The 13,807-nt window shown below is 55.7% G+C and overlaps 1 protein-coding gene across 1 annotated transcript in view; it reads left to right on the top strand.

Annotated features, from left to right (window-relative positions):
* Positions 1-13,807, top strand: part of MYO10 (myosin X) — a 192,970-nt gene that overhangs the window by 177,666 nt on the left and 1,497 nt on the right. The window contains exons 30-40 of the mRNA XM_055325849.1: positions 257-312; positions 2,015-2,157; positions 2,420-2,614; positions 3,670-3,827; positions 6,258-6,381; positions 6,814-7,111; positions 7,766-7,973; positions 8,775-8,911; positions 10,067-10,187; positions 10,468-10,920; positions 12,704-12,895. Of these exons, the coding sequence (XP_055181824.1) occupies positions 257-312; positions 2,015-2,157; positions 2,420-2,614; positions 3,670-3,827; positions 6,258-6,381; positions 6,814-7,111; positions 7,766-7,973; positions 8,775-8,911; positions 10,067-10,187; positions 10,468-10,920; positions 12,704-12,895 (2,085 nt within the window). The remainder of the gene's footprint in view (positions 1-256; positions 313-2,014; positions 2,158-2,419; positions 2,615-3,669; positions 3,828-6,257; positions 6,382-6,813; positions 7,112-7,765; positions 7,974-8,774; positions 8,912-10,066; positions 10,188-10,467; positions 10,921-12,703; positions 12,896-13,807) is intronic.

Raw genomic sequence — 13,807 nt, 5'->3', positions numbered from 1 at the left:
TAAAGATAGATTAATTAATCGACTTTTTTCCTCTTAAGCGACTGACCCGCAGACCGCGCCCTGCGTAGGGGCTGGCTGGGCTCAGCAGCAGGACGGGGGCCTCGCTTGTGCAGGGAACTCTCCGCTTGTGCAGTTCACACAGACAGGACAGGGGTTTTCTTGCGTGCCTGTGGACAGTCGTAGTCTGGGGAGGGACATCATGGCCGCATGCGCGGAGCTCACATGGGTCTCTTGCCCCGGCTTTGCTCCCTTCCAGGGCACGCTGGACGTGGGGCTGATTGATTCTGTGTGCGCCTCCGACAGCCCCGAGAGGTAAGTTTGGATGTGACTCTAACGAGCAGCCCTCCTGCCCCCCCAGGGCTCAGGCTCCTGGGCCGTGAGCTGATTCTGGGCTGCAGGTGGCCTGCTCCATCCCAGTCTGCGTTCCCTGTGGCCAGTTTTTTGTCCTCGGGAAGTCCTCCTCTCTGGGTACCCTCGGGATGTTGGGGAAGGGGACAGTGAGAAACGCTCACACCGGAGGAATATTCTCCATCTGGGTACAGGGGTAAACCCAGGCTGCCTAGAGGAAGACCACGCCTGTGCAGGAAAACAGTATTCAGCATGGGGAGGGTGCCCTTCCCCTTCTAGACTCAGTGATGAACTTGAAGAGAGCTCTGGTGGCAACGTTGACGTAGGACACTGATGAACCCACAGACACTCTTCTCTGACGTCCCCACCTTATCCGTGCCCTTGCACCAGCGTGTTTCGAAGGCAGATGGCCTCAGGAGTCTGTACCACTGACCTTTGTCTTCGTCATCTCTATTTTCCTTTGCTGCTGTTTGAATTCTGAGTAAGAATGAAAATTGGCTGCTGCCTTCAGGAACGCAGCTTTAGAAAGCCAGTGGAGACGTATTCCTACTCACAACGAAAACAGCACCTAGCAGGCAGAATGACCTAGAGTCTCCATCGGGCCACTGACCAAGGCCCCTTGGAACCCCAGACCCGTCGCCTGGTGTCACCCCGCCCCACCCCGCACCTGGCTTGGGGACCTTGACAAGTGTGTGTTGTCAGTAGTCATGCAGATGTCATTCTGACAGTCAGGTTCTCGTCATAACGACCTGTGTCTCACCCAGACCCCTCTGCTCCGGCAGGCTGGGCACGTGAGGATCCACATGTAGGACCTTGCATCCCCTCCTCGGCCCCTCTCTCCCTCCAGTGGCCGTCCTTCTCCCGTCAGCTATAGAAAAGTCTCTTAGTTCTGAGGAGCACCTGTCTGCCTACTCCGGTCCTGGGAATCTTGCTTTTTCTCGACCTTCTGCAGCACTTAGCTACAGTCAGCAGTCGAGCACCTGCAAGAAATCGTTCACTGTCACTAGTTTGAGTGAGTGGTTTGATGCAGGACCGCCCAAGAGCAGGAGCCCAGGACCGACGCAGGGCATTGCCAGGCCAAAGGGAGGAGGGAGAAAGTGCATTTCCATCATTCCCTGATCCCCGACTGGGAAATGAGCCTCTGTGAGACCGCTGTGCAATGCAAACACGGCCCAGGGTGGCTTTGGTAGCAGGCGTCAGCCAGCATGTCAAATGTTCCGTGCTCCCCCGCTGCCGATGTCCTCTTACTGCTGCCCGACGTTGCACGCCCGCCCCTTGGCAGCACGATCCCAGGCAGGACCCAGGGGCAGGAAGAAAGTTACTTTGGAGAGGCGCCCAAAAGGATTTCCCCGCACTGTCTCCTTATTTAGCTCCCCCCGGCCCCCTCCACCCCCCAAACCCAGTGTCATCTGGAAAGTTTTGCATGAGGCAGTGTTTCCCCTTGGAGGGCCTCCAGCGTGTGGCTCCAAGTGTAAAGGTCAGTGATGCATAAAGCAGCTCCTGCGGGAGAGGGCGACATCTGCCTTGGCCTGAGCCGCAAGCGGCACCGCGGTTTTTAACCCCTGTGGTCCTCGAGCCAGGAGACAGGCGTCTGGGTCTTAGTTCGAACGGCTGGTGCCACCAGTCGAGATAAGGCTGTTTGCTTCCTTCTCGCCCCGTTGCGCAGACCCAACTCATTTGTGATCATCACGGCCAACCGGGTGCTCCACTGCAACGCCGACACGCCGGAGGAGATGCATCACTGGATAACCCTGCTGCAGAGATCCAAGGGCGACACCAGAGTGGAAGGCCAGGAGTTTATCGTGAGAGGTGACTGCCGCCATGCCTGGCTCAGTCCTGGAGCTCGGTTTCCCTTGGCAGGGACCCTGCGGCGTCTCCCATGGGAGCAGTGTTTGTGAGAATTCGAGACTCCTGAAGTCGCTTTAAAAGAAAAAAATAAATCACATGAGACGTGGCGGTGGCCCTTTCTAGCAAATATGTGGCGGCAGGACCCGCCTGTCAGTATCCCGCGGGCTACCCGCTGTTGGGTGTTTCCCTTCGTGGTTCTTATCGGACGCTTGAATCTTTGCAGGCTGGTTACACAAAGAAGGCAAGAACAGCCCGAAGATGTCTTCGCTGAAGCTCAAGAAGCGGTGGTTTGTGCTGACCCACAATTCCCTGGATTACTACAAGAGCTCCGAGAAGAATGCCCTGAAACTGGGCACGTTGGTCCTTAACAGCCTCTGCTCGGTGGTGCCCCCGGACGAGAAGATCTTCAAGGAGACAGGTGAGGAGAGCGAGGGAATGAGTGTGCCCCCGCGTGCCCCCCCAGCGGCTCACGTCTCGCCAATGCGCCCTCTGGGGCCCCGCAGGGTAGCTCAGTGTACGTGGGCGGACAGCGCGGGACGGAGGGCCTGCCTCCCTGCACTGCCCGGATGCTCCCAGGACCGTGTTGGCTCTGGGCTCAGGGTTCCCAGCCCGGCACTGGGAGAGCCCTAACGCGGCCCCCAGAAGCTAAACCCTGGGGCCTCAGGGGCTCATGAACCTCGAGCAATGAAGAACAGTCATGTTAGCATAGTTTTCTCTTATCTTCTGAATCATGAAAATATTTCTGGATTGTTTGAGTTTTGTTGCTAGTTGTGATTTTGTGCTTTTTCTTTTTTCTTTTTTTTGAATATCGCTCCTCTGTTCCAAATGCCCGCTTGTTTGTGGGCACACAGACTGCTTGCTTAGCAAGAGGGCTTCTCACAGGGGCGCTAAGGAGAGGAAACGTGATGGGAAGGCAGAGGAACGTCAGGGCCTGAGGCGCTCTCACTCTGGTTCCAGAGCCGTAAAAGCAACTCCATCTATGCCTGTTTTTCTTTCAGAGCAAATGGTAGCATTTCATATGTGTACATATGTGCAGTATATACAGCCACGTATAGTTCAGAGCAAAGCAGGCCGTTTTCTATGTATAATAAGATTTTATTCATTTATTTGATGAAGAGAGAGCCAGAAAGCATAAGCAGGGGGAGCGGCAGGCAGAGGGGGAGGCACGGGGCCTGACACAGGGGCTCGACCCCATGACCCGGGGACCCCGGGACCGTGACCTGAGCGGAAGGCAGACAGCTAACCCGGTGAGCCCCCGGAGCCCCCATTTATAGCTCTAAGCCTGGATTTGCTATCAGACCTGGTCCCCTCTGAGCTGTGAGCCCTCATGCGGTCGGGTATGTGGGTGCCTGGTATGCTCAGGGATTGGGCGAGTACTCGTCACAGAGGGCATGGGCTCCGAGGGTGCTGGGTTCCCGGGCCATGGGTGCCGGCCGTCCCCGGGGTTCACGCGGCCGTCACCCTGTGCCGCAGGCTACTGGAACATCACCGTGTATGGCCGCAAACACTGCTACCGCCTGTACACCAAGCTGCTCAACGAGGCCACCAGGTGGTCCAGCGCCATCCAGAACGTGACGGACACCAAGGCCCCGATCGACACTCCCACCCAGCAGCTGATTCAGGACATCAAGGTAGGGGCCTGAGACCCACCCTGGGAATCCAGACGTTGGCCGAGCTCCATTTTTATTCTATAATCAAAACTAACTTTAGATGACGTTCGTGTTGGAACGTCGCTGCTTTTAGAAATCTCATGCTGCAATTTAGGTGAAGTTTTACAGTAGAGAAACCTCTTTGGGATCCCAGGGTGGCTCAGTGGTTTAGTGCCTGCCTTCAGCTCAGGACGTGACCCTGGGGTCCCGGGATCAAGTCCCACGTTGGGCTCCCTGCATGGAGCCTGCTTCTCCCTCTGCCTGGGTCTCTGCCTCTCTCTCTGTCTCTCATGAATAAATGAAATCTTTAAAAACAAACCTCGCCTCCGTGGGGCATCAAATATTGCTGCCGAGGCAAACCCGAGTGATGGGCCGTGTGGACAGAGGGAAGATGGCCTGAGGTGTGGGGCGTAGGCTCCTCGCCCAGGGTCAGGGTGTGATCAGGGTGCAGGCGATGACCTGCTGTGCCACACGTTCCCCTTCAGCCCTGGGTCGGGGACCTCCTGGGAGCACCAGCAATTCTCTTACTGTACGGCTACTAGAGCACGTAAGTGGATTCGCTGCCTAGATGGTCTAGAGAACTCAGCGCCTTTATCAGGCACCTCCAAGCTCACAGGAAGCGTCCAAGTCTCTGGACCACCATCGACCTGAAACTGTGATTTAAACCATAATTTCCTTTTCATAAACATGAATCGCCCGGTGAGTCTACATTTCAAGGAATAACTACACGGCGGCCATGCACGGGGATGACCGCGCTCATTTTTCGGGAATGGAAACAGAATGCGGAGTATTGTGTTGCCCTATTCACGCAGCTGGTCAGTCCCTGATGCAGAAGCAGGTCACGGGGATCATCTTTACTGCCGTTCCTCTAAGTTACCCATCAGAGATTTTCCCAATACAAGGGAAAGGGCTGGAGCAGTGACAGAAAGGATCTGGGAATGATAGCAAGGCGGCGTTGACTGGTCCTCATCGGGGGCGTTAGCTCATCAGATCCAGGGGAGCGGCCCGATGCTGCTACGGGGGGCAGGCCTCGTATGTCATTTCCCCCGAATCCGGGTCTGCCCCTTGATTCCAAGGCGGGCTGTGTCCTGGGTGTTTGGAGCTGTTCTACTAGGTCATTTATTCTCCCAAGACTCCACAGAGCTTTGCACAAGACCCAGGGTGCCGAATGCCAGCAACTTCCTGTCTAGCTCTAAAAAACTTTTTTTGAAGCTTTCTTTTGAGAAACGGGTGAAAACACATCAGTTGAACTTTCTCTTCAAAGCTACATCTTACCTCTTCTTAGAGTCTCTAATTTGAAATCTGTCGTTAAAAGAGTGATAGAATTTTCCAAATGTGAAGCAATCCTTTTTAAAAAATCGGGTTGCCCTAATTTAGTCCATATAAAATCATTGAAATAATTAAAGTTGAGGTTCCCCCCCCCTTTGGCTTTCAATCAGGAGTTATTAAAGAAGTTTCATAGTAGAAATTACCAGGATAGAATGATTCACTGCCCCTCCTTCAACTTTCCTGTTTATTTAACGTTCTAAAAGGAACTTTGCCTTCCTTGAATCCCAATTTAACATTTTAGGAGCATAAATACGTGATGAATTTCCATGAAGGGAGCTCTTAAATTTCCGAAAAGAGAAGGCAGTCATGTTGAACAGTCTCAGTAATAACCTATCACCAAGTATAATTTTCAGGTATACAGAGAATACACCTAAAGGACGAAAGCAGAATATATATTTTTTTATATGAATTACAGATAAAAAAAATACATGGTTTAAGCTCGATGCAACAGCAAAAACTTTAATTTTTTGAAATATAATCTCGGGGGTGGATTTTTTTTAATGTGGGAAAATATACATGAAATGAAGAGGAAGGGTCGTGTGTAAGAAATATGTGTGATTTGTCTTCAAACGCAGACTGTGGGTATCTTCATGCATGAATATTGTTTTTTTAGAGATTTAAGAGAGGGAGAGAGCAAGAGGGACAAGGGAAGCAGACTCCCTGCTGAGCACAGAGCCCACAACCCTGAGCTCATGACCTGAGATCCAGAGTTGGACACTTCCCTAACCAGCCAGTGCCTGTGTGCTCACCACAGTCCTGAGGCTTCTGGATGCTCTGGACTCCAGGGAGTGCTCCTGCGTGGGGCGTCTGGGTAGCTCAGGTCACGGTCTCAGGGCTGTGAGCCCCAGCCCCACGGGGGCTCAGTGCATGGAGCCAGCCTGACCTGCTCTCCCTCTCCCTCTGCCCCTCCCACCCGCTCATACTCACTCACCTTCTGTCTTAAAAAAAAAAAAAAAAAAAGTTTAATTTTAAAAAACTAAAAAAACACACACACACACAAAAGAATACAGATGCTTCTGTGCTTGTACACGCACGTTTTGGATGAGCTTGCATGCTCATTTGACTGGGTCCTCTGCTTCCAAGGAGAACTGCCTGAACTCTGATGTGGTGGAGCAGATTTACAAGCGGAACCCCATCCTCCGCCACACACACCACCCGCTGCACTCGCCGCTGCTGCCCCTTCCCTACGGAGACATAAACCTGAACCGTGAGTCCCCCGACCCCGTGCTCCCAGCGACTCTTCCGTCCTCCTGGTCACTCCTTAGCCATGTCCCGTTGGCACTTGCTGTGTGCGCTGGTACAGGGATGGTCGAGCGAACAGAGCAATTCTAAAGGGAGTCAGGAAGCACCAGCCCTCCCTGTGAACTCAGAGCCACCCGAACGTACAGACAACCAGATGCTGAACGCCTGACGTCACAGATCTGGAACCTGCTTGGCCACAGACCAGTGCTCAGGTGGTCTGTGGGGTAAAATGGTTCAGTGGTGTACGCTGCCCACCTCTGTCCTGATGGTGTTTTTCCCCTGACGCAGAGGTTCGGGGAACGTCACTGTCTGTCCCCAGCCCTCCCTTTGTGTGCTGCTTAGTGTCCCCCTTGTGCAGACCCGGGTGTAAACACTTCTGTGTTCTGTCTCCGCCCAGTGCTCAAGGACAAGGGCTACACGACCCTTCAGGATGAAGCCATCAAGATATTCAATTCCCTCCAGCAACTGGAATCCATGTCTGACCCCATTCCCATAATCCAAGGCATCCTGCAGACTGGGCATGACCTCCGACCTCTGCGAGACGAGCTGTATTGCCAGCTCATCAAGCAGACCAACAAAGTGCCCCATCCAGGCAGTGTGGGCAACCTGTGCAGCTGGCAGATCCTGACGTGTCTCAGCTGCACCTTCCTGCCGAGCCGGGGGATCCTCAAGTACCTCCGCTTCCACCTGAGAAGGTAGGAGGCGGCCAGGGCAGCGCAGTCCCACAGTGCCGTGGTGGGTCGTGGCTTAGAGGAGAGGATGTGAGAGAGAAGGCACCTGGTGTGGTCAGGGGCTCCGGGTCAGGCTGGTGGGTCCCTGGCACGGGTTACACAGGGGAGGCGTCCTCGTCCCCACGCCAAGCCACACGCAAGGCTGGCACTGGCACTGGGCCCCTGTCAGTGTGGTGTCCTGATGTCGATGACGTTGAGTACACGTAGTTACCGCTGCCTGTATGAGTGGACTGGGGGGACGCCTGGGTATTTTGGTCCAGACCAAAACCGGTAGAAACACTGTGATTCAGACTCTGGTGAACTATGGAAAAAGTGTTTTCGTCCGACGGAATGAGACGTGACTCCCAGCAGCACTGCGGCGGGGAGCTAGCTGGCAGCAAGAGCTGCTCCCTGTTAGGGCACTGGCTCTTTGGGAATTTTTTTTTTTTTTTTTTTTTTTTTGCATTTAAACAAAACCTGCGCAGGAGGGTCAGGCCCACTGGAGGGAGAGTGAGTGGTGTTTGCTCCGCGCCACAGGGGGCCTGGGCGGCTGAGGCTGGCAGCTGCCTGAAGCAGCCCAGCTCCCAGACGCCAGCCAGCCGCAGTCTAGCAATTAACAGTGAAGTGTTTGTCTCCTAGGATACGGGACCAGTTTCCAGGAACCGAGATGGAAAAATACTCCCTCTTCATTTATGAATCGCTCAAGAAAACCAAATGCAGAGAGTTTGTGCCTTCCCGAGATGAAATAGAAGCCCTGATCCACAGGCAGGAGATGACGTCCACGGTGTACTGCCATGGTGGAGGCTCGTGCAAGATCACCATCAACTCCCACACCACAGCCGGCGAGGTGAGGGACGAGCCCCTGCGTCGCCGGTGCCATCTGGTACCTAACTGCCGGAGCCTGTAAGTCACAGAGGTGGCATGCGGTCGGGTGGCGAACGGGCAGCTCTGGGCTGCGTAGTGTAGCCACTTGGTAAACAAGGTGTGACCCACAACTAAACTCAGGTACAAGGAGGTAAAGATATGTATCAAAGATGAGTCGGGGCACAAAAATAAAGCTGGCACTGAATTGTCGGAGACCTAATCTTGCTGATGTGAGAAGCGGCCGCGTGGAGCTCATGTGCACGACACGGGTTTGCTGTAGCATCTCCGTGTTAAGGGGCCTCTGATTGCCATACAATTATCTAGAAGGATGGTGGGCTGGAGGTACACATTTCCTTTTTTTTTTTTTTTTTAAACCTATGTTTAGCATTATAAAACAAATTGGGTAAAAGAAGGACTAAAACCCAGAAAAGCTTCGGTGCAAAAAGAGGAAACATTGGTTGAAGCCATTGTTTCTTGGAAGTGGATGAATGTACCAGATGAAAGGGCTGCAGTTTCTGTGCACTTTTCCGACTGGTGTGGGTTTGCAAGAAATTTGCCCGGCATCTGTCTCTCCTCCGGTGGGCAAGACACTCTGTGTTCTTTTTCACAAAGACCAGAGAAATCTGATTTCTCGAGAACACTGAAGAAACAGCCCCTTTGAGGTTCTAGGTGGCCACACATGACAGTTCAAGGGGCGTTGTGCGCTGTGCCCGCAGCCCTTGGGGTCTGGTGAAGGCACCCGGGACGGTGTGCTGGAAGCTCAAGGCCTCGGGGTGTCTTGCAGGTGGTGGAGAAGCTGATCAGAGGCCTCGCCATGGAGGACAGCAGGAACATGTTCGCCTTGTTTGAGTACAATGGGAGCGTTGATAAAGCCATCGAAAGCAGAACCATCGTGGCCGATGTGTTAGCAAAGTTTGAAAAGTAAGTTCCTTCTCCCTAAAGTGTCAGCAGATAAAATAAGTTAAGAGCAAGAGTTGAGGATCTGAATTTGCCATCTGTTTTAGCTTCAGTAGGCATTTGAGTTCCTTTAAAAAAAAAAAAAAGATTTTATTTATTTGAAAGATAGAGAACATGGCAGGGAGCCCCATGTGGGGCTCGATCCCAGGACCCCAGGCCTCTGCCTGACCGTGCCCCCCAGACGTCCTGAGTTCCTGTTCTGAAGCATGTTTAATTTGTCATCGCTGGGGATCCCTGGGTGGCGCAGCGGTTTAGCGCCTGCCTTTGGCCCAGGGCGTGATCCTGGAGACCCGGGATCGAATCCCACGTCGGGCTCCTGGTGCATGGAGCCTGCTTCTCCCTCTGCCTGTGTCTCTGCCTCTCTCTCTCTCTGTCTATCATAAATAAATAAAAATTAAAAAAAAAATAATTTGTCATCGCTCCATGCTGCTTGTTTTTCTTGATTCCTAAGTAAAGCCGCAGTCTCAAATAGGATCTGGCGCCCCATTGTGCTTCCCCCCACATTCCGAGGTCCCCGTTGTACACACTGTCTTGGAATCTCCTGGTTCCAGGCTGCTTACGTGTCATTGGCTTCGAAACAGGGCTGGTGGACACGAGCAAACTCATAACCTCTTCAAACTGCAGTTTATAGCTCTCGGACCTTCTAATACATGATCCAGGACATTCCCCTAACTTCCCCTAAGAACACAAAAGGTATTTCTGTTCCATGTGAGCACAGCCTCCACACCGATTGTGTTGATTTTTGTAAGTATTTATTTGAGGGCTAGTAGAGGGAAGGAGGACGGAGCCCATTTATTCTACTTGGAGGGACTTCGCACGTGCTTCGCCAGGCCCCTCTGGCTGCGCACTCTGCAAATACGTGGTCAGCAGTTTACCTGAGGGGGCCTGTGTGTGGCCTTAAAGTGGGGCCAAAGTGGAAGCGTGACTTTCATTCTGGCCAAGTGCCCTAGTGAGGAGCTCTGGTAGCCAGCTGCACCTTGCTCTGCACCCGCAGCCCCGGGACCTGGGCTCGCACAGGCTGTCTGCGTCCTTGGAGCGAGCCCCCGGGGTCAGCGCCTCGTGGCATCGAAGGGCCATCCCTCCTCCTGCTTTCTGAGCCCCTCTTGCCTTCCGTCTTAGGCTGGCGGCCACATCAGAGGTGGGGGACCTGCCCTGGAAGTTCTACTTCAAGCTTTACTGCTTCCTGGACACGGACAACGTGCCAAAAGACAGCGTGGAATTTGCCTTTATGTTTGAACAGGTAGGAGGAGCTTTCCAAACGGATTCCTTGGCAGGGGAGCAGGGACAGATGCGCTCATAGGCCTCCTGAGTCGGTGGTTGGTGCCGAGGAGTGGGGCGGGCACGCAGGGGGCGGCTGCACCCAGAACTGCCCTAGTGGGGGGTGAGGGAGAGATTGGGGGGTAAAACGTGTGCTAGATGCTCTCTGTGCTGCGGGGAGGTGAAGGCAGGTGAAGGGGGTGAGGGCACAGTAAGTGGGGCTGGGGTGAGCGCACCCTGACCCCGCGGCCTACCCCGTTCAGGCGCACGAGGCGGTCATCCGCGGCCACTACCCGGCCCCCGAGGAGAACCTCCAGGTCCTGGCGGCCCTGCGGCTGCAGTACCTGCAGGGCGACTACTCGCCGCACGCCTCGCTGCCACCCCTCGAGGACGTTTACTCCCTGCAGAGGCTTAAGGCCCGCATCAGCCAGGCCACCAAGACCTTCACCCCGTGTGAGCGGCTGGAGAAGAGGCGGACGAGCTTCCTGGAGGGGACGCTGAGGCGGAGCTTCCGCACGGGCTCCGTCGTCCGGCAGAAGGTGGAGGAGGAGCAGATGCTGGACATGTGGATCAAGGAGGAGGTGTCCTCGGCCCGGGCCAGCATCGTGGACAAATGGAAGAAGCTGCATGGGGTGGGCCAGGAGCAGGCCATGGCCAAGTACATGGCCTTGATCAAGGAGTGGCCGGGCTACGGGTCAACGCTCTTCGACGTGGAGGTGAGGACCAGCTGCCCCTCGCTCCTCGGGTGCGCCGGGCTGACTGTGCATGTGCGCGGGGGGCGGCCCAGGGTGTAGGGCTGGGGGTGGGAGGGCGGCCCAGGGCATGGGGCAGGGGGCAAGGTGGGGCCCCTAGGCGCTCTTGCCCCTGTGGTCAGAGCCCCCCCTCCCCTCCGCCTTCCCCTCCCCCTAGTTTCCCTCCCCCACAGTGGAGGATTTCATGGTATCGGGAGTGCACGGAAAGTTCAGGGCTCACGGTAACTTCCTTCTTTGGAAGCGACAGGTAGACCCAATCAGAAAGTGCTGGTGAAAATCAGCATTTAAAATGTCAAAAAAATTTTTTGAGCCATGTACGTGAAATCAGGGACTCTGGATACCGCTGATCTTTGAACACTGTGGGGGCTGGAAACCCGAGAGTCGGCCGCGACTGCCTGTGGGGTGACTTAGGCCTGAACTGCCTTGCCAGTGACCCATTTAGCCTGTTGCGTGTTCCGTGCTTACTTTAAAGCTGGAGAAGAGAAAATACTGGGAGTCCCAAGGAAGAGGAAATACATTTACAGCCTCTACTGTATTTTTTAAAAAAGACAAACCCACACGTAGGGACCCATAGAGTTTGGCCCCAGGGTGTTCACGGGTCCGCTGTACCTGGAGTTCACATTTGGTTGTCCCCGTGAATCTCTGTCCGAGGAAGGACTTTTGTCACAAACGGGATTTGGCCACGAGCAGGACCCGTTGTGACTCCTCCCCGGGTGTTAAGCAGCCCCTTTACTGACAGCAGGTCCTCCTGCGCTCCTGCCTCTAGATGGAGGCCTGGCAGCGTGCGCCCCGACCCCTGCCGCCTTCACCATGACGACTTACTGGAACGCGGCGGCCTTCCTTCCTTCCTCTGGCTGCTTTCACACGAGAACGGCAGCATTGAGTAGACGGGACAGGGACCACGTGGCCCCCAAAACCTAAACTATGATTCCCTGACCCTTGACGGGTAGGCTTGCCGGCCCGGCCAGAGGAGCTTCCGGCTGTCTTAGCACAATCCCCTTCAGCATGTTCGGTTCCGATGGCTTTTAGCTGAGCCTCTGTAGAAACCTAACCACTGATGATCACGTATCCCGAGACCCCGTCGTGGCTTCTCATCGGACACTGGTTGCTTGGCGGGTTCAGGGTGGTCTGCTTTGAGGTATAAATGAGACGCTTTGTGCAACACGTCCTGTGCGGTGTCCCTGACCCCTGTCCCTGCCGCCGTATGGGGTGCTCCTCCCCACGTCGGGGCCTTGTTTCCTTTCCAACACCAGTCCACGCAGGGAAGCCTGTCACTCCTCAAGGGACTTTCCTCTCCCCTCTGCTCGAGGGAGGTCTCCACAGCCTCTTGTCAAGGAGCCAAACAGCTCAGCACGGAGGGATTTGGAGGATTTTCCTCTGATCCTACATTTTGTGTTTGAAAGGATCGGAGGCCGGGCTAGGGAGGGGACGTGGGCTCGGGCTGCCGGGTTTGCTGGGGAGCCGTGGTCACCCTCCCTGGCCTGGCGTCTCCGGGAGCTCCCTGGATGATGCGTAGAGGAAGGACTCCACAGGTGCGATGTTAGGAGTCACCGGCTGGTCGACCCACCTCGGGCATTAGGGAAACCTAGTCAGAAACCCACCAGCACATCCCGGGAGGGAGCCCACGCCCTCCATCCGTCCCCGGCACGGGACACACATGGGTGCGCCTGGCCTTCCGCATGGAGGGCCTGACTCCGCCTCCCCATTCTCTGTTTCTTGCTGCCCCTTGTGTCCCGCTCGTCCCCAGTGCAGGGAAGGCGGCTTCCCCCAGGACCTCTGGCTGGGCGTCAGCGCCGACGCAGTCTCCGTGTACAAGCGTGGGGAGGGCAGGCCGTTAGAGGTCTTCCAGTACGAGCACATCCTGTCTTTCGGGGCGCCGCTGGCAAACACGTACAAGATCGTGGTTGATGAGAGGGAGCTGCTCTTTGAAACCAGTGAGGTAAGGAGCGACCCGAGGGAACCCCCTGTGGCCCTGACAAGGGACCGGAGCGATGCCCCGTTTCTGGGCACCTGTTCTGCTTTAACACACGTGAAAGCTCAGTACGGTGGTCCCTCCCCGCTGAGGCTCCTGAGGCCCAAGCGGGATCACCCCAAGGGTCTTCTCTACTCTTGGGGCCGAGAAGCCTGGTTCCGCTTTATCAGCGGGTCTCACTCATTGGAGGAAGGGAACCGAGGCACGTGGAAGATGTGTGCAGTGGGGCAAGACAGCCTTGTGCCAGTGAGGGCGCCAGCTGGCAGGAGCGGGGGCAGCCACCCTGGGCGCCGCTGACTCTGGCTCATGGAGTCACAGCCTCTGGAGGTGTAGGGTGTCCTCATGATGGCCCATCAGGAAGCCGATCGAGGGCTCCACTCGGAGCTGCTGGCAGGCACAGGTGGATGCTGCTGTCATCACGGAGTAGGGCCGGGGCCACCATGCAGGAGGGGTGAGGCTGGCGGGCTGAGCAGTGACAGGCGTCTGGGCCTTGACCGGAGGGTCCCAGGCATCGTCTGCCAGACTCGGTGGGCGCCCGGCAACACGAGGGAGCCACCCTGGGGGTCTTTGGTTGTGCCTGACCGAATGACCATGACTTTGCCAACAGACGTGGGCTGAGGTCAGGAGGAAGGAGGGACGCGGAAGGCAGGGTCCCTGAAGGGGCAGGGGTGCAGGCCCCAGGGAGGGGCAGCGCCGGCATCCCGGGAGCAGCTGCCCCTGGCGTGTGGACGGTGGGGACCCTGTGTGCACCAGCCAGTATTAAGTGGGGCTGGTGATCGCAGCGCCCGCGATAGGCCAGAGCCCTCGGGCGGGTGCAAGAGCCACCGGGCGCGCACACTGTATTCAGAAAAGCCACGCTTGGAGCAACAGTTGAGGGCC

This window comes from Nyctereutes procyonoides, unplaced genomic scaffold, assembly GCF_905146905.1.
Source record: "Nyctereutes procyonoides isolate TBG_1078 unplaced genomic scaffold, NYPRO_anot_genome, whole genome shotgun sequence".
Classification (NCBI taxonomy): domain Eukaryota; kingdom Metazoa; phylum Chordata; class Mammalia; order Carnivora; family Canidae; genus Nyctereutes; species Nyctereutes procyonoides.
Note: the sequence above shows the minus strand (reverse complement) of the source record. Positions and strands in the feature narration are given on the sequence as shown.